Genomic DNA, 19,045 nt, shown 5'->3' with positions numbered 1-19,045 from the left:
ATTGTAGATGGATGAAGGGATGGATAGATGGATAGGTACAGGACAAAGCAGTGGCAGTAAAATGTTAATCAAAGCTCCAACATAGACACATGTTCCCTTTCAATATTTTCTGTGTTCGAAAATTTCATAAGATGTTAGAGAAGACAGAAACAGGCAAGATTTTAAAGCTGAAATGGACAATAGAGATTATTTTATGAGTGATATAACTGAAGCCAGAGACAGCAGCTAGGAACAGAGGGAGGGCTAGAACTGGGGCTGCCTGTATCCTGACTCCTAACCCACATGTGGTCCACTTCACCACACTGCCCCCCAAGACCCGTTGGGCTTGTGCCCAGGCAACAATGAGGTCTCTGCAAATTTGCAAAGTGCTGTGGAGCCTTAAGTGAGTGTTGACTCATTTTATGACTCTTAAATGAGTGTTGCAAGAAAAAAAAGAAGAAAGGGTCAGATAAGATTGGGAGATAATGTGGCCTAAATAGATTTCCTTACCACAGAATCTGTGAGAACTTTTAATGTGCTAATTTCTTTTGAAAGTTTCTGAATACAACATTTCTCAATAACATTGGCCACTGGAGGCCATCCTCTCCTCACCTTTTGTATTTGTTTGTTTGTTTCAGGACTAAAATCTGAAGGACATACTTGGGAAAGGCTGCTGGTTTTGTGTGTGGCTTTGCTTTGGGAGTGCAGGAGAGCTGGGACGTGCCCATTCTAGTCCTTTTAGTCCCATGGCCATTACACACAAGCACACATTGGAGCTTTTGCCCTCACCATATCTCTTAGGGCTGAAGAGATGCCAAGGGACAGGGCCAGCTAGGTCAAGGGCTAGTGTTGGGTGAGCCAAAGCTGGGGGGAGGGGGGAAATGGGACAGAGGGGCCCAAGGCTAGGCCCTGTCCTCCTCAATACCCAGGAAGGGTCATTACCCTGACAGCCCAAAGGCCACTTTCCTCTGTTGGTGCCCATTAGCTGTCTCAAGGATGACAGAAGTCCTTTGGAAATAATCTCCCATGAACATGGGGGAGCAGATGTCCAGCAAACAATTGGAATCCTAAGACAAATGTCACTTGGTTCTGGTCTTTTGATTTGGCCCAGCAGAGGAACAACCCACTTTCCCCATTTGTGCTTCTCAGGGCAGTGAAACTTTTGGAGCTGGTGAGGATGGATCTGTGCCAACCTATGGACACAAAACTCAACACCCTCAAAATGCAGTGGAAACCCTTTATTGGAGCACCCTCCTCACGCCAACAGTCACTGCTTGCTCTCTCAGGCGTGGGTGGACAGGTCAGTCCCGTGGGAACTGATGCTGGTTTATGCTGTACAGTACACATGGACGCAAAGACTTGCAGTAGCTGCCTCTTAGAAAACTGTCTTCCCTCGGGCCGGGTCAAAGGACGTCATGGTAGGGCTGGAGTGGAGCTGGGGTGAAGTGAGGGCCTCTACTTCTGCACTGGGCTGATTTTTCTGTCCAGCGGTCTACACTGTGCGCTCCCGTCTTGGGGGAAAACCCCATCGCCCATGGAACAGTATCAGAGGACCAGTCTGGCCTGACCTCCCCCTGCCCTGCCACCCTCGTGACCCCACCTGGCTTTAGATTTCCTTCCGCAGCACCACCTTGATGCTGCTGCAGACCTGGCCCAGGGCGGCGAAGAGCGGGTTGCAGAAGGTGCGGATGCACAGGGAGTAGATGTGGCTGATGCACTGGATTTCGATCAGGTAGCTCTTAATGCATGGCACCACTGCCCAGATGTGGCAGAAGGAGATGCAGGCAAACAGGAAGCCCCAGATCAGGGCCAGCGGGACACCCAGCAGTGTAGACAGCAGGCGGTAGCACCAGTACTTGGAGACAGTGAAGGTGGTGTAGCTCACCTTCCACACGCCATCGAAGCTGTAGGTGCCCACGGGCTCTGCGATAACATCTTCAAAGTCCACCTGCAGGGGCAGGAAGGGGAATCCTCAACTCACAGCAGTCTTGCATTTCTCAAGCTTTTGTATGTGTGCATCAGAATCCCCTGGGGGCTTGTTGAACCCAGAGGCCTAAACCCCATTTCTGGAAGATGCTGACACAACAGGTCTGCATGGGGCCCAAGACTTATTTCTAATAAGTGTCCCCAGCCATGCTGACTGGCCTTGTCCTTGAGCAGGCAGGCACAACAAAGAGCTTGTCAAATGCCTGCATTCCGTGAATGGATAAGCCAGTCCCAGAAGCTGAATTGACTGGCTTAAAGCAGTGTTAGAGCCATGGCTCCCACTGTAGTTTGGATTTGCAGTGTTCCCCAAAAGCCCACATGTCAAAAGGTGGGGAGGCAGTGGAAACTTTAAGAGTTGGGGCCAAGCAGGAGATCTTTAGGTCATTGGGGGTGAATTCTAGAAACAGATTGTGGCCCCCTTCTCTGTCCTTACTCTCTGACCATGAGGTGAATGGTTTTGTTCTACCACACACTGCCACCATGATGTGCTGCCTTTCCACAGGACCAAAAGCAACCTACCAATTATGGGCTGGAACCTCTAAAACTCTGAGGGAGAATAATCCTTTTCTCCTTATAATTCTTTTATCTCAGTCATTTGTTATAGTGATAGGAAACTGACTAACACAGCTCCCAAAATCTTTTATTTTGTAATCCTAAGGGAGATGGACCAGTCAGATCCATCCTGTGAAGATGTATCGAGCACCTGTGAACACGACAGTGAGTGAGCACAGATTCTGGCCATGGCAGAGCTCTGGTAGGCAGCTACACTACTGTGAAAGTACTGGCAAGGAATGAACAGGGGCTGTGTACCCCCACGGGGGCATTTCAAAAGAGAGTACTTTTGGTCAAGTGCCTTTCCCAAGCTTCCTGGGGCCACTGCTATGCACTAAGCGTGACCATGGCGGCTTACTCATAGTGATGGCATTTAGCATCACCAAGCCTTAGCTGTCTTCTGTCAAATGGAGGTGAGGACCATGTTCCTGTGTGTCATCATGGTAAAAGGATGCGAGGCTGTCAAGTCCACCTGATGCTTGAAAAGCACTGAATGAAGGTCAAGCTCAGCAACTGGTGGACCTGCAGGGGTGACCAGTAGGTCTTGCCCAGTGGGACTTTGCAGAGCTGTGTGCTCTTGTCAGCAAACTAGAAATGCCTTTGCTATAGTTTGGTTGTAAGTGTCCCACAGAGGCCCATGTGTTAAAGTCCTGGTCCTCAGCTGGTGGTACTACTGAAGATTGGGGGTACCTTTGGAGGTGGGGCCTCGTGGGAGGAAGTGAGGTCACTGCCCTTCAAGGGAATCTTGCTTTCCAGCTGCTATGAGGTGAACAGGCCCTTCAACCATGCGCTCCTGCCATGGTGTACTGTGTCACTGCATGCCCCAAGTGACAGAGCCAAGCAACCATGGACTGAAACCTCTGAACCCATGAGTCAAATTCCTTCCTTCCTTTTAAGTTGATTACCTTAGGCATCAGAGTGATGAAAAACTGACTAACATGGCCTAGACCTTTCTGAACTGTTTCCTTGATCAGGTATCCCCGAACCATTTACATAAAAGAGGGTTGGTTGAAAGCACAGATCAGACTAATGGGAGGGGCCCTGAGGAAGGTAGGACCAGAGCTCCAGCATCAGTCTCCCAGGCCTTCCTCTTCCCTTTCTGGCCATGGGAAGGGCATCCTTTCCTCGATGTACAGAATTTTAACTAAAATTACTTTCCATTATACAACAGCCACATCACAGAAGGTTAAGAGAATAGAAGAAAATGAAAACAAAAGAATCTCTGGTTTGTGTTTTTCTTAATTCTAAAAGTACTATCACCCTGGTGCATTTCTTTCCAGAATAACGTTTTTGGAAAAGGGAGTGACTATAACCAAGTGGCTCAGACAATCTTGGGTCCCCTTTTACTTGTATGACTTTAGTCTGAGTTCTTGTACCAGGCCTCACCTCCCTGTACTGTCCCCTCCTGCCTCCCTCCTGGCTTCTGGCTGCAGGCAACTGAGGATGAGGCCCACTTGGGGGAGCAACGTTTCCAAGGTGAGATTCCAGGGGTCAGGTGACATGGCAAAGCCGCACTGGGGAGTCACTGGGGCTTCAGTCCCTCTCTGTATAATCAGACCCTGGGGGGTTTCAGCAGAAGTGATTTAATTGACACTTATGTGACCCCATGAATGTGAAGAGGGGCAGAATATGGGCCTTATCTTCTTGAGAAGGGTGTCACTTCTTCCTGGAGAGCTTCCAGGAGGTGGTGACTGGTTGGTGATAGAATTTAGAGCAGAGATGGACAAGAGGCTTTGGAGAGTGGATGGAAAGGGCTGGTGACTTTTTTTTTTCTGTACTGGGGATGAACCCAGAGCTTCATGCTTGTTAGGCAAGTGCTCTACCACTGAGCCACACCCCAGCCCTCTGGTTTCTATGGGGCAAAATAGAGTTCCTATTTTTATTTATTTATTTATTTAGGCTGTGCTGGGGTTTGAACTCAGGTCTCACGTTTGCTAGGTAGATGCTCTACCACTTGAGCCAATCCATCAGTCCCCAGAGTTGCAAGTTTTTGAGGGAGCTTCCAAATTGGGGAAGGTGGTAAGTGTGGGCCTGGGGCACTTCTGACCTTGATGTGGATGTATCCCTGCTTATGGAAGGTTCTATCAAAGCTTCAGGGCCTTGATCCTGCTGATGGAGGAGTTCTGATCTCTAGCCTGCCCCCTCCCCACTATGGCAGCCAATGCCCAGCCTGGGCCGATGTCTCTAGTTTGTAGAGACCCTGTGTGGCCTCAGAAATCTCTCTGCAGAGGGAGTCCATGTGGAAGGAACCTTGCCTCTCTGCCTTTGTCCCTTCCAGCCCCTCTGCCTTCTTTCCTCCTTTACTCAGCACCAAAGCCTCCCTGTCCAAAGCTTTCCCAGTCCTGTCTCCTCTCTTATTGGGCATGCAGACCTAGAGGAGGGGCACTGGCTTGCGCTCAGACTGGACCCAGGCATCCTAATTAACCCAGTGCTCTTCTCACTGCCCTAGTGGGGCCAGACCCCAAGTAGACATTGACTGGACTGTGGCTGTCAGGGAGGGTGACTGTCCTTTTGGAAGACTGGCCGTTAGGCAGGGCCCATGACCTCTTCTCCCCAGCACCTCACCCATCTCCAAGAGTCAGCAATTTCCCCAGCCTGTTATAGCCCAGCTTGCCTTGTTCATTTGTTATAGCATCTCCCTCCACTCAGCACACTTTGATTGCTTGTGCCTGACCTCTCAGAGTCATCAGGATAGACGAGTTGGTGGCTGTGAAGTTGCTGCTGAGGTGAGAGTCCAGTGCACCTGGGAGAGCAAGTTACTCAGCATTTATGTGCTTCAGTTTCCTAGCTTTGTTTTTTATTAGTTGTCAGAGAAATAAATAAATTAAGGCACAATTTGACCCTGCCTGGCAGAGTACCTGATTAGGAACTGCTGGCTATTGCTATGGTTTGGATCTGCAATGTCCCCCAAAAGCCTATATGTTAAAGGCTTGGTCACCAGTGTGGTGCTATTGGAAGATGATGAAAACTTTCAGGGGGTGGTGGCAGTGGGAGGTCTTTAGGTCAGTGGGCCCATGCCCTTGAAGGGGATTTTGGGTCTGTCTCTCTCTCACTTCTCCACCTTGAGATCACTGGCTTGCTCTACCATACACATCCGCTATGGTGTGCTGCCTCACCACAGGCCCAAAGCAAGGACAGAAACCTCCAAAACTGAGCCCAAACAAAACTTTCTATTTGTTCCGGTAACTGAAAACTGAGTGATGTGGCTGCTGTTGGGATGGAGGCTGTTGCCCAGTGCCTTCCCCAACAGGAAGCTAGCTCCAAAGGTGGTTTGCATCCCAGCTCAGTTACTGACCTGATGAGTGAGTTTGGCAGGTTGCTTAACCTCTTTGAGCTTCAGAGTTGCAATTTCTTATTGGTATGAAGAATAGAGACAAATTTTTCTTCAAATTATTCATCAATCTATGTCCCACCATTATTCATCTACCCATCCACCTATCTATCCATCCATTTATGTAACCATCTACCTGTCCACCCACCCACCTATTTATCTCCATTCATCCATACATCTACCTACCTGTTTATCTATCCATTTGTCCTCTATCCATCCATCTACCTACCCCTCCATCTATCTATCTATCTACCTATCCATCTATCCATTTATCTATATTCATCCATACATCTACCTACCTGTTTTTCTGTCCATTTGTCCACACATCCATCCATTCTCCTTTCTACTTATTCATCTAGCCAAACAAACAAATTTTATTGAGCACCCACTTTGTTTTAGGCACCTCTTTGGCAGTACTTAGCACAATACCTGGACATGGTAGGTTCTCAGTGGTGGTAATTATTTGTTCAAATGCTCTGAAGTCCATATGAAAATATATCTCAGAAATTTTGCTGACTTCCCAGGTCACAAACAAAAAATTCTCTGGCCAACCTCATCATAGTACTTGTGTGTGTGTCAGTCTGAACTGAAAAGATGGATGGAATCCTCCTTCCTCTCCTTTTCTACTCACAGTAATAATCCTTTCCCCGGGATCTTTCTGTTGTGTTTTCACAGAGGCCACTGGTCTTACCTCCAGGATTGCCTTTGAGTGCTGCCTATGGGGCAACTGATGTGTTTTCTGAGAATCAGAAGCATGCTGTTGAGGGCTACCTGTACTAGGGGAGGCAGCTGCTCCCCTGACTTAGATTTGTGTGTTGAGAGAGCTTTGGCCATAACGCACTAGTTTGGGGAGATATTTATAAGAGCCAGCTCAGGCAGCTCTAGGCAACTGTGCCAGTGTATCAGTGGCTTTCTTATTTCCTTTCCAGAAGCAGACAGGAGATGGCTTTTTCCTTTGAGAGTCGGGGCTGGGGGACAGATCCATTGGCTGAGCCTTAGGGCTACATGTGTACCTGGAGAGAGGGGCAGGAGGGTGGGAAGAGACCAGATGTTGCTCATTCAGTTGGTGTCCCCTTCTCCAGCATACTTATTTTTGGAATAGCAAGAAAGCCAGTTGACTAATTGGAACCAGCCAGTGCAGCCCCCGCAGTCCCTGAGAGGGTGGGGGAGATGTGGGATGATAGAGTTGCCTGAGGATGGCGAGGGGGGCGGGGTGAGGGGAGTGGAGAGGCCAGCAGCCACCCCTGTCAAAAATACCTCCACAGAGTCCTCCTGTGTGACTCAGTCCTTGGGCATCTGGGGCTGGGGACAATCCAGATAGGCTATCTGGGAGTGGGGGAAACAGCTCTGAGGCTCAGCTCTACTTGGCTCTGTATGATTACAGGCATGGTGCTTTCTGTCTCTGGGCCTCTGGTTGGGTTTATTTAATTTGTTTTTTGACTTTTTTCTTTTGTTTGGGTTGTTCAACTCTACATAGAGAGGATTAAGACAAGACTCGCACTGGCCGAGAATTAGCTGTGGAGTCAGAAGACTGGAGCACAGGGCTTCATTGCAGTGGGTCCTGGTTTCCTGGGCTTCACCTTGCTCAGACAGAAGGTGCCAGTCAGCATTTGGAAATATTTGTAGAAATTTGATGCGGTACATTTATGACTATTGAATCTCTTTTTTGTGTGTAATTGTTGTCAAATAGAATCTTGTTACACTGTTTACAAAAGAGCTCCTCCCCTCGAATCTAACAATAATAAAAGTTGGGGCTTAGATTTGCATACTTGCTTTTCATTTCCTTTCTCTGAAAATTAACTTTTCCTGCATTTTACAAAAGAACTGCTGTACAACAGACTGGAATAATCATAATAAAACTGGCCCTTCACCCAGATAGTTTGAGAACCACTGGTGTATAAAATCAAAAAATGAAAATAAGGTGATAGCTGCAAAAACAGCTTAAAGATGGTCACACTTTGCTTCTTTTGTTAGAAATGATAATATTGGTTAGAGAATTCTGTGCAGTTGGGTGGCCATGGTAATACCCACAATGCATTTGGCCCCTGTAGGTTAGTTCTGGCCATGCATCTGTCACTTCACATGGAATGTGAGGGCCAAGCTGACTGATGCCCAAGTTAGTCTGACATCAAAGTCTGAATCCCCGCTGCAGTTTCCTTACCCAGGGTCACCCCAGGGCCAGGGGCACCCTAGGAGGAGCAGAGGCACAGAACACTGCACAGGAAGTGGCGAGGCATTGCCAGGAGCTTGGGGTCAGGAACATCCTAGAGGGGAAGCTGAGTTGCCAGGGCTGGAGCGTAAAGACACTTGAGTTCATGTAAAGGAGTTGGAAAGAGACCAAAATAACAAGGGCCACAAGGAGACAGAAAGAAACCTGCCAGAAGCACCCCATCAGCCTCCCAGTGAACCCTGGTTCTTGCCCTCCTACTGGACTCTTTCCATCCTCTCTTCTGCCCACTCAGCCTGTGCCTTCCATGAAGCTGGGATTGGAGCAGTAGAAATGCCCTGGGTGCAGTTTTAGGCTGGGTACCAGCTTCTGTGGATGGCCAGTTGACCTCCAAAGATGGCCGGCCCTCAGTGAGCCACATATCTCAGTACTCATGTTCATGGGCATTGCATCGTATGTTGAGTATGAGCTTGCACCGTAACTACCAGAAATGTGGCAGAGGGAATGCTAGGCCAGTTCCAGACTAAGTCTCAGGAAGCCCTAGGAGGTTTGGCTTTTGGGACCCGGACCGCCATGCTTCAAGTTTACTTTTATACCCTGCTCTGGTGGAGAGGCCATGTGCAGGGAGAGACCCTGACTGTGAGAGATAGAGGCCCAGCCATCCTTGTGTTCTGGATGAACCCCACCTTCTAGCTGTCTCTTCCAGCGCCCTGGCATATGAATGAACCATCTTGGATGTTCCAGTTCAGACTGCCCAGGAGGTTTCAGCCCCAGGCCACCATGTGACTGCAACTGCCTGAGCAGCTCCCTGGAGACCTACAGGGCCCCGTGAGCCCTGCCAACCACAGAATCCTGTGATCCTTCAAGGTTTGCAGTGATTGTTACATAGCAATTGATAATTGATACAGTGTGTCTTCAGGGAAAGTGGATGACAACTCTGGGTGTGTCTTTTGTAGGCTGTGCATATCATATTTGCCAACACTCAAACATGAACAGAACTTCTGGTGGCAGGGCCCAGGAACCTGTATTAACTAGCTCTCCAAGAAAGCAGATGGTATTTCAAAAACTCTAGACCACTTGATTCCCAGAAGTCACCATCACAGTGAGAATAACTCAGTATTGGTTCAACATATCCCTTTCCAGAGGTCAGTGACACAGGGCAGGAAATGCCAGCGTGGAATGACAGGGGGCTTGGATAACTTTGATCCAGCCTCAGCCTGCCCTTCCTGCCTCCTCACCCCAGATTCCCTTTTGATGCTCTGTCCTGTTCTCATCTGAGGGTTCCTTACTCTCCTGTAGGCAGAGAAGCAAGGGGCTTCATCTGTTGTGCCAGCTCTGACCAGCTGATGGGCCCTGGCTTCCTGGATGTGCTTGATCCATTGGTCGTGTCTGCCACACACACAGGAAGGGGCAGTGACAATACCTGTCCCCACGGTTGCCAACTCTGCCCAATGTTCTTCTCCCCACATTGCTGTTTATTGTGTCTTCTTGGAAAGCCCATCCCCCCAGCCTCCATTATTTAAAATGTCCCTCAGATACCATTTCCTGGGATGCTGACTCCTGATTCCCCCCAGTGACAGTAACTTCTTCCTTCCCTAACCTCCAGAACACTCGCCTTCAAGGTCTCATTTTTCTGGTCTCATTAGTCTCTGCTGGTTGGAGTCTTCCCAAGGAGCAGTATGGGGTCACTTTCATCTCTGTGCAGTAGGGTGCCTCAGATCATCCCAAACTGGGAAGGGGATTTTGTAGAACAGGTGGGCACTGGCTCCTCTGGGCATTTCTCAGCATGGGATAGGGTGCTGTGTGGCAGAGGAAGGTGTTTTGTGGCAGATATGGCTGGAGGAGGGATGGGAACTCGTGTGATGGGAAGGACTGGGACCCCTTCTGTCTCTCTGCCTTTCTGACAGGCCCACTTGGAGCCCCTGAGGTTAGACAAGTTGAGTCTGGAAGCTGCAGTTGCCCCATGACAGTTGGGGCCAAGTATGGCTGCTTGAGGGCCCAGGTGCCTGTCTACAAGCTGGGGATGAAGGCTCTGAAACCAGCCATGAGCACTGTCAGAATGGCTGGGGGATGGGGCCTGAGGCACGCATGGCTAGGCACGCTGAAGCCTCGTTTACAGGAGGTATCCTTGAGGGCCCCAGAGCCTTGGATACACGTTCATGTCCCCAGAGCTTGGCATGGGGTGTGTTTGCAGCTTCTGCCATCCCCTCTGACAGCAGGGTGCCCAGCACACAGCAGGCACTCTGATGTTGAAGAGGGTGGGTGGGGAAGGAAGCTGGGCGAGCTCTCCCTTGTTCCTCAGCCCTTACCTCCACTGCCTTCTGCTCTGCCCTGGGCCCAGCAGAGCCTTGAAGACCACAGGGTGTAAGTCTGCTGGGTGGACAGGGCTCTCATTCCACCTTTGACCCTGGTTTTCCTGCCTGGTTTCAAGGGCAGTGCTTTCCTTCTGTGGGGGTTCAAATCCATGTCAGTGGTGGGTCTATCGCCCCCCCCCCCGCCCCGCTCTTCTTCCTTGGCACAAAAACAGTGTGAGAAGTCTGAACAGCTGATGGAAGAGGGGACCACGTCTCTTCTTTTCCACTAGCCTGTGTCTGTACCAGGGACTCAGGTCCAGAGAGGGCAAGTTATTTACTTAGAATCACACAGCAAGTTAGTATCAGCACCAGGACAAGAACCAGGGTCTCAAGCTAGGTCCCATTCCTGGATTCTTTCCTTGTCACTCATCCTAGTCCATGAGACCCTGCTGCCACTTGTGAGGCCACCCTGACATGGGCCACACAGGGCACTGCCAGGGCCTTCTGAGTCATTATCTCAGCCTCTGCCTTATCCCATCTGTCTCCCTCACTCATCCTTCTTTCCACCCTCTATTTTTCCCCCTGGTCACCAGGAGGCAGTCAGGAGGCCACCCTCTTCAGATAGGCTGCCCCTACCCTCCCTTCTTTCTTCCTTATCCTTCTTCTGTGACAGGCACAAGCATAATGCAAACCTGAAGTCTCCTCAAGCTGGACTGTGTTGTTTATCTGAACTGATTTTATGATCCTTGCTCTGTCTTCCTAAACTTTTAATTTCTTTCTCATTAAAAGCAAAAGAAAGAAAACTTCTCAAAGCAGAGACTGTCCAAACAATATCAAGGAATAATCTCCTTTTGACAAAATTATCTGTGGTTTGCCTCATGGGTTATGTTTTTCTGGGGCTCAGAGCTGCCAGGAGGAGATGTCTCTCAGTGCCAAGGAGGCTGCATGTAGTTGGACTGCCGTGCTCCCATCCCCACCTCTCCCTCTGAGTGACAATCTGGGCCTGGGGCTTGCAGCTGGCTCCCTCTTGGCTCAGCAGGGACCTAACAACCCTCTGCACTCAGAACCCATTGGTTTCTTCCTAAGAAACCAATCTCTCCCACAGGCTCTCGTCTCTATTCCCTAGCAGCCGACCAGGGACCTCAGAGGTGGCCCATGGCTCAACTCTTGCCATCTGGATGGGAAGGTCCTGGAGGCCCCTATTCAGCTGGCACTGCCACCCTTGCTTGTGCTGGGGACTGTCACACACTTCCAGACCCCTCCCCTCATGCATCTGCACGTGACAGTGCTGCTGAGACTCACTTGCCTGGGGGAGGTAAACTATATCACTGCCATCTTACCAGGGAAGCAGAGGCACAGAAAACCTGGTGACAGGCTTTTTTTTTTTAGGTTGAAGGGCCTGGATTTGAAATTGGACCTGTTAACATCAGGCCTGGGCTGTCCCTACAGCGACTCTGAGGAAACTAATAGTGTCTCACATTTCTTAGTGCTTTGTAGTTTGAAAACTTTGCTTCTTCAGTTTCCTCATTTCAGCTTTTCCTGTTATGCTGTGATATATTACCAGTCTCCACCACTATAACTCCTGTAGATACAGACGCAGCATAGTGTGAGACTTTACATGGGATGCTGCAGTGAAGAGTGAGTGAGAAGGGAGCCACTGACTGCCTGGAGGAGTTGGGAGGCTTCCTGGAAGAGGTGACATTGAAGTGGGCCTTGAAGGTGGACCTGGGTGCTCACCAGGCACAGAGAGAAGGTGGGCACTCCTGCCCAAGATGAAGGGGTGTGTTCTGGGGGGTGAGCAAGCTGGGCAGAAGAAACTGGTGGGGCCGGATTGGTATTACATTGGGTTTGGGAGGCCATATGTAAAGGGTAGACTTTACCTGGAAGGGGAGGAGCCCCACCGAGGGACAGAACCTTAGGACAAGCCATTGGCCACACTGAGCACTTGAAATGTGGTTAGTGTGACCAAAGCTTTCTAAATTCTGTTTAATTTGAGTTTCAACAGAAAAACAGATACTCAGTTCTGTTATTGGAAAACTTTTAAGACTGTTTAGAACAATTTGGTCATGTGAGCCCATTTTCCACTGTGAATTTTAGGAACTCTAAATATATAAAATGCATTTCTGATGAAAACATGAGTCTGAGAGCATTCTTAGTACGAGACACAGTAAACTTCAAAGACAAAGAAAGACCGTGGGGCAGTTCGCTGGCAGTGGTTTTATGTGCATTATATGTTGAACAGACACTATTTGGAATATACAGAATTAAATGAAAAATATCAGAAAAGTTCATCTCAACTTGCTTTCCTTTTTAAACTATGACTGCTAGAAAACTTAAAACTCTGGGGCAGAGTCTACGTAGAGCATCTCTGTACCTTCCGTTCAATTTTTCTGTCAACCTACTATAACTACAATTCAAAAATAGCCCATTTTTATAAAGGTAAACATTTAAAAGTAAACTGCCATGCGACTATTGTGCAAAAAGAGTCTAGTATCTCCAATCATGTACAGTAATCCTTGGTAATAAGAAATGACTGTCACTTCTTATACTTAAACGTCCATAGGGTGTCACATCACACCTGTATTTCTAGGGGGCAGCGCTGCTCTGAGATTCTGAGTATTCAGTAGGGCCGGAGCCCCCCCATTAACATCCCCTCCAGGGACCCTGACGCTGGCTGTTGGGGACATTGTTTGGAGGAATTCTGCCTTAGAGACCCCTCTGACTCTCAGGTGGAGTCTGGATTGCAGGAGCAAGCCTGGAGGCGTCAGGCTGCACGTGTCAGCAAGCGGTGGCCTTGGAGGCCACTTTTCTAAGGCTGGACAACACTGAGCTCCCCTCTTGGGGAACTGAGTGCCTCTGTGAGGCCTTCGCCTGCTGAGGCCACCATGCCTGTGGTGAGGCCAGCACCTGGGGCTAGGCCACCATGGGGACAGACACCAGGCTGTGCTTAAAGATCCCTTCAAGAGGCCACTAGGCCTGTGGGAAGCTCAGTGGAGATTGACCCGAACCCACTGAGGAGACCACAGCAGGCCCCTGGCACCAACCAGAGCCGGCTGGGCCGCCAGTTCCCTTCCTCCCTGGCCCAGGGCCAGGGGAGCGGCAGGTCTGAGTGCTACGTGCCTGCTGGACACTTGGGTCTGATATGGGCAGCTGGGCTGTTGCTTGTGCTAAAGATTCTTTGGGGTTCTCCATGTGGGTTGGAGGGTTTGTCTGAGGGGTGTGGAACAGATAGTGGCAGGGCCATTTCCTGAGAGCCTACCTTGACGATGTCCTCGTTAATATTCTTGGGGTCTCGGTTCACCAGGTCAATCTCCTTGCAATGAATGTCCTTGACGATCTGAGCCTCCAGGTCCGTGTGCTCTTCCGCCATCATGGTAGGGTTGGGGGTTCTGTGGGAGGGAGGTGATCCACACTGTGAAGGGCTGAGGACACTGGGGCGGAGAGCCGCTCGGGGTCCCCGGCCTGTGTCCCCGCAGGCTAAATAGGCCCCACCCAGCATACCAGGGACAGCTGTCCTGCATAACTTCAGCCTGCTCTCTGGTTAAAGCCTGTGGTGGCAGGCCTCCAAGCTAAAATTAAGACTGGAGTGCTTCTGGATGGCAGAGCACTCCTTAAAGGGGGCCGCACAGCCCTGGGACTCGCGTGGGAGCTGGGCCTGGCAGCTTTGTGCCCTGGGAGGTGGGTGGTGCTCCCAGGGGCCCTGGGGTTTGCCACCCTGTCAGCACTTGGGCTTCTCTGGGGAGTGGCTGCCCAAGAAGGGAGGTGGGCCTGCCACAGCTCTGCCTCTTGCGGGCTGTGTGACCTAGGGAACATGTCACCTCTTTAGGCCACCATGTCCCCACTTGTAAATGGGGACAGGATCATGAACAACCTGGGCTCTAACTGCTCCAGAGGAGAGAGGAGGAGGTTCAAAGAACTTGGAACTAAAAAGTTATCTTTTTAAAAGTTTCTCCTCCGATCGTTAGCCTGCTGTTTGGTGGCCTGGGGCAGGTCTGATGGTTTCCCATTTCTGTGGGTTCCCCACGTGGGAGAGTTATGGGCTGTGTGTTGGGGAGGGGGTGCTGGAGATAAGACAGAGAGAGGAGAGGAGAACGCAGGGGGTGCCTTTGCTCTGTCCCCAGGGAGCACCTCCCTGCCTGGCTGCCCAGCCCCTCCATGTCCCCAGGGAACACCTCCCTGCCTGGCTGCCCAGCCCCTCCATGTCCCCAGGAAGCACTTGCCTGCCTGGCTGCCCAGCCCCTCCATATGAGCAGTGGGCACGGCATGTCCTGGATATGAGGCAATCAGGACCCGGCCCCTTCCTCTTCTGCTTGTATTGCACCCGGCTGTAAGGTGAACAGGCTCCATATGCTGCACTCTCTCACCATGATGCTCTGCCTCTCCACAGGCCCAAAGTAATCAGCCAAGTGACCATGGGCTGAAACTTCCAAAACTGTGAGCCAAGAGAAACCTTTGCTCTTTTTAAGCTGTTTATCTCAGGTATTTTGCTATAGCATCAGAACGCTGATTAACACGGTTGCTAACAAGATGATAATAGCGAGGACGGAGATGGTCTTTTCCAAGGATGCTCCTTCATAGGACCTGGCTGTACATATGTTCCTTCCTCACAAACCTGGGCAAGTGGACTCCAACTGACACGGTTTAGCAGAACCAATGCTCTGGGTCTCTCAACCAGGTCGTAGGATGGACACGGCTCCCTGGCTCTCTCTTCTCTGGCTTCTCTGGGAACTCAGCTGCCATATTGAGAGGAAGCCCAGGGTAGCCCATAAGGAGACCCCTCCGGGAGGGGCTCTGGGCTGACCAGCTGTCAGCCCAGGTCACTGTCAGGCATGAGAGTGAACAAGGCTTGGGATGACTCCAGCCCTTGGTATTCTGCTGACCTTTGTGCTTTCAGCTGAAGTCCCAGATATCATGGAACAGAGATGCTCTGTTCCCACTGTGCCTGACTGAACATCTGATCGCAGAGGCCATGAGAACATGGGCTTTTCAATGGACTTGGGGGTATCTTGTTCCATAGTCGTAGGTGTTGGGACAAAGAGTGATTGTCAGCAATGCCGTTGGTCGAGTTTCACCATGTGCCTGGCTTGTGCTAAGGTGCCTTGGTGAGTAGTTGGTGGCTAATGTGGCAGTCAGAGTCTGTGGCTCTGCTCACTGCTGAGGGCAGTGGGTGGGCACCTGTTCACATGTTGGGCTTTGGAAGAAGGCCATGCATGCATTCTGTGGTTCAGGGGGATGGTTGGGATCAGAGGGGCAGAGAGGAACCCACAGGCATAGAGACAGAAAAAGCCAGTTCTCTTTCCTTATGATGGTCCTGCTTCCAAAGGAGAGGCTTATGGGAAGAGCTTTTGAGCCAGGAACTGTTAGTCTATTCCTAGCCTATCATTAACCAGCCATGTGACTTGAGGCAGCCACCTACCATCTCTGGGCCTCAGTGTCCTCACTCATCAAGTATGGGAGGCACATCCTGCTTGTGTTCCTTGTGTTTCACACACAGTGGGAAAACTCACTGGAGGCCTGTGTTTTGGTGGACAAGATTGTAGAGAACACTAAAGCTGAAACTCTGTCATCAGCCTGGGCCATGGGCTACTGAGGGAACAGGAAAGGAAGGAGAGCAACTTGCCTAAGTTGCTTTGTGTCTGGGTTTTATGAAGCACTCTGCGTTCTTGCTTTAAAGGCAGGTTGTCATTTGGCTTGCTAGTGGGGAGAGAGAGAAAAATGAGATGTGCAGGGAGACATAAATAGGTGGAGTGCGAAGAGGGGAGATAACAGGAAAGGGGAAGATGGTCTGAGCCCACTTGTCAGTGTGCTGTCAAACCTGGGGCTTCAGGCACCTGCCAGTGAGTGAGACTTATCACGCATGCAATAAACCTGGGACAATCAGCAGAAGAGAAATTGTTTTGCTTATCCTAGGAGTTTGTTTGTTCATTTATTGGTACTGGGGCTAGAACCCAGGCTTCATCAATGCTGGGCAAAAGCTCTGCCACTTGCGCCACACTTCAACCCTTCCTGAAGTGTTAGATTCAGGCAAAGGGCTTCTATTTTCTCCCTTACCTGGCTTTGGGCTCTGTATTTGTAAGACAAATGACAGCATGCTAGAGCTGAAAGAGATGCAGCATTCCCACTGTACAGATGAAGAAACTGAGGGCCCCAAAGTCTGAGGTGGTGGAGGAGAGAGCTTGGGATTTGGAGACAGAAGAATAGCATGTGCCCATCGCAGGCCAACCCCTCAGATGAGTTTAATTCATCTGCATAATGAGTATATGAATACCGTCTCTTCCTACCATCAGAAATAATTGAAAATGTTAGGATAGGTAAGACACCTAAAAAACTAGCTAGCATTTGTTGCCCTTAATGCAGAGAAACTAAAGCAGATACCTTAAAGCAACTGAGGCCAATAGGAAAAGGGGACCAGGAACTAGAGAAAAGGTTAGATCAAAAAGAATTAACCTAGAAGGTAACACCCACGCACAGGAAATCAATGTGAGTCAATGCCCTGTATAGCTATCCTTATCTCAACCAGCAAAACCCCTTGTTCCTTCCTATTATTGCTTATACTCTCTCTACAACAAAATTAGAGATAAGGGCAAAATAGTTTCTGCTGGGTATTGAGGGGGGGGAGCGGGAGGGGGTGGAGTGGGTGGTAAGGGAGGGGGTGGGGGCAGGGGGGAGAAATGAACCAAGCCTTGTATGCACATATGAATAATAAAAGAAAAATGAAAAAAAAAAAAAAAAGAATGTTTGCAGTGGCTTCCAAAAAACACAGGCTGTATTGGTAGAAACAAAACATCTAGAATGATGGAGGTGACTGTTGTACATGGCTCTGCACTGATCAGACTACACTTAGAACCCTGTTTGGACTCCATACTTTATGAGGAGTCTTGGGAAACTAGATCATATTTTCCCAAGGAGGGTGAGGAAGTTGGCGAGGGAGCTGGAAACATGTCCTGCAGGAGACAGAACAGTTTTGGGCTGGAGAACAGATGGCTGGAGGGGAAGGGCAGAAGATAAGTGCTTTTCTCAAGACTCTGAAGGTTGAAAGGATGAGATGAGTTCTGGGTAGGCCCAGAGTCTGTGGGCTGGTCCAGCCTGCCAGGAGTCAAGGCCCTTGATGGTGACAGCTGGTGGATTACTACTGAAGGACTGGGAAGAACTGGTGTGTGGTTTCCAGAGATGGAACAGGCTGCTCTGGAAAGGGGAGGCTCTCCTCTGGAAGCATGGAGGCCAAGGAGTGCAAGGAGCCAGGGCTGGAAAAGCAAAGGGCCAGATAGGTCATATTTTTGCACAATTGGCTACATAATTTGCCAAATCCAGGACATGACAAAAATGAACGATCAAGAACTTCAAGATGGTGAAAGCATGCTTGAGGCATCCCAAAGCACGTGGCCCTGTGGGTTGCAGGCTGCCCCGGTGAGGCTCTGCCAGCTGTGGGGTCTGTGTCATGACTTCTCTGAGGCACAGAAGCAGCCACAGGCAATGTGTAAGCACAGGCCTCATTCCAGTGAAACTTCATTTACAAAAAGAAGTGACTGGCATATCCCCAAAGTAAGATCCGAGCCCAGGGGCTGTGGTGTACAGACTCGGCCTATGTCCTGAGCCAGGTGACCAGAGCCACCTCAGGCCAGGCTGCTTGGCCATGTGTGCTCGTCTCCAGCAGGTTTGCTCTGAGCCTCAGCTTTAGTGTGGCCGTCCTGTCTTTGGAACTCGTGTCGCAGGCGAATCTGCACCACAGGCTTAAAGGGTGGAAACTTAATCTGTCTGACTGTGGTTGGATGGGCCTTTGGGAGGTGACTGGGATTAGATAAGAGCTCAGCCCCCATGGCCAAATCCTGGTGGTTTTCTAAGGACAGAGAGACAGATCAGGACACACATATGCCCCCTGTCTCTTGCTGCATGAAACCTTGTCTCAATTTGGGACTCTGCTAACCAAAGGCCGTCACCAGATGTGACCTCTTGACTTTGGACCTCCAGAACTGTGAGCCCACATAGGCCTGTTCTTTATACATATCCCATCCCTCCTGTGACATTGAGTGACTCACAACAGAAAACGCATCAATGCGCTCTCTGGCCTCTCCCCAACCTGGGAGAGGACCTGCATGCGTCCCATGTCTCCTTGGGATCCCTTCTGCTCACCTCTCCTTCTCCATGGAGACTGAGAATATGTTGATGATGCCATTTTCCCCTCCGAGGGCAAGTGGCAAAGTGGGAGACTAGCCCTTGCTTTGTTCAGGCAGAGGCCATGGTGTCCCAGGTGGGGAGAAAGAGACAGCACCATCTTAGGCTTGGGGGCAGGTGAAAGCACTGCTCAGAAGCCACCTGAGCAGGTGCTCGGGGAAGCTGCACTGCGTGCTGTGGGAGAAGTAGCTTTCTCTTAAAGCCCAGGGTGGCCTTAGTGTCAGAGGACGGCAGAGCTCCGGTGGTCAGCAGGCCTTCAGGAATTCAGAGTGGATGCAGGGACAAGGCACTGCTGGTTAGATGTCTGCAGCTCTCTCTCAAGTGCACGCTGGTGACCTGGAGCCCACTGATGTCCTGAGATGGGGTGCACTGAGGGTAATCCCTTCCCACCTCTGAAACCTCACTCTGCATGAGAGACGAGGACGGCAGGTAGAAGTTGCTGCTCCTCCTTGTCTCTGTCCACTAGTGTCCAAAGGGTCTCAGTGTTCCCTTCAAAGAGAGCTGGCTCCAATTTCATTCAGCCTGAGTAGAGCCACAGACACAGCATTCCTCTTTTAAACCAAG

General features: G+C 50.2%; 1 protein-coding gene across 2 annotated transcripts; it reads right to left on the bottom strand.

The window, feature by feature from the left end:
* Positions 1–1,025: 1,025 nt before the first annotated feature.
* On the bottom strand, positions 1,026–13,990 carry Cav3 (caveolin 3). 2 transcript variants are annotated; one of them, XM_074042840.1, is made up of 3 exons: positions 13,811–13,990; positions 13,569–13,698; positions 1,026–1,927 (listed from the first exon to the last, which is right to left on the bottom strand). In XM_074042840.1, the coding sequence occupies exons 2-3, from the start codon at positions 13,680–13,682 to the stop codon at positions 1,586–1,588; spliced, it is 456 nt and encodes a 151-aa protein (XP_073898941.1). In that variant the 5' UTR covers positions 13,683–13,698; positions 13,811–13,990; the 3' UTR covers positions 1,026–1,585. The 2 variants fall into 2 exon arrangements, with proteins under 2 accessions (XP_073898941.1, XP_020037400.2); XM_020181811.2 differs by lacking the exon at positions 13,811–13,990 and having other exon boundaries at positions 1,046–1,927; positions 13,569–13,803.
* Positions 13,991–19,045: the final 5,055 nt, after the last annotated feature.

The sequence above is a fragment of the Castor canadensis genome, chromosome 10 (assembly GCF_047511655.1).
Source record: "Castor canadensis chromosome 10, mCasCan1.hap1v2, whole genome shotgun sequence".
Classification (NCBI taxonomy): Eukaryota; Metazoa; Chordata; class Mammalia; order Rodentia; family Castoridae; genus Castor; species Castor canadensis.
The sequence above is the reverse complement of the archived record's forward strand: the minus strand, read 5'-3'. Positions and strand labels throughout refer to the sequence as shown.